General features: G+C 68.9%; 1 protein-coding gene across 1 annotated transcript in view; it reads right to left on the reverse strand.

Moving 5' to 3' along the window:
• The window catches only part of PDCD2 (programmed cell death 2), a 6,321-nt gene extending 5,939 nt beyond the window's left edge, over positions 1-382 (reverse strand). The window contains exon 1 of the mRNA XM_025866519.2: positions 34-382. Within this exon, the coding sequence (XP_025722304.1) occupies positions 34-316 (283 nt within the window). The 5' untranslated portion in view covers positions 317-382. The remainder of the gene's footprint in view (positions 1-33) is intronic.
• Between the last annotated feature and the right edge of the window lie 365 nt (positions 383-747).

Consider the following 747-nt stretch of genomic DNA (forward strand, 5'->3'; position numbering starts at 1 on the left):
CCCCCACGGGCCCCAGGCGCGGCGGCCGCTCACCGCGCAGGCCCGCACAGCACGGCGGCGCCCGGCAGCAGAAGACGAAGAGGCCGCGGTGGAAGGCGTCGGCACGGTCGGGCAGCGGCGCGTACAGCTGCAGCAGGAAGGCCAGCGGGCGGCCGCACAGGGCGCAGGCCAGCTCCTCGGGCCGCGGCAGCCCGGCCGCGCCCAGCCACGCCGGCCGCCCGCCCACCTTGCTGGGGAACTGCTCGCGGCGCAGCCGCCACGCCGGCGCCGCCTCCACGAAGCCCAGCTCAGCCGGCCCCGCACGGGCGGCCGCCATAGAGCGAGCGGAGCCGCGCGCTCGCGCGCTTGCACTTCGCGGCCGGAAGGCGGAGGTCGGCCCGGGCAGGCGCGCAGAGCGGCGTTTGCAGGGCCGAGGAGGCGGCACTAAGGAAATGGCCGGACGTCAGCACGCCGCGTGCGTCCACACCTGCCGGTCCCGGGAGGTGGGGGCGGGGTTAGGAATCGGCTCTCCCGAGCCGGGGAGAGGCTTGCGGACGTTCGCTGGCTCTTTGTGTCCTTAGTTTTGTTTTTTCCTCTCCTCTGCCTGTAGGACGTGGCAGCCTTCGTCACTTGGAACACTGAGAGTTTTATTTTTTTAAGTAAAAATTGACAATTTCAATTCTAAATGCAACAAGTCTGAAACTTGGCACTCTCCAAAGGAGCCGTTGTCACCTGCTCCTTTTCCTGCCGCCGCCTCCACCTCGCACG

The sequence above is a fragment of the Callorhinus ursinus genome, unplaced genomic scaffold, assembly GCF_003265705.2.
Source record: "Callorhinus ursinus isolate GAN/ISIS: 27379988/994484 unplaced genomic scaffold, GSC_fseal_2.0 scaffold6, whole genome shotgun sequence".
Classification (NCBI taxonomy): Eukaryota; Metazoa; Chordata; class Mammalia; order Carnivora; family Otariidae; genus Callorhinus; species Callorhinus ursinus.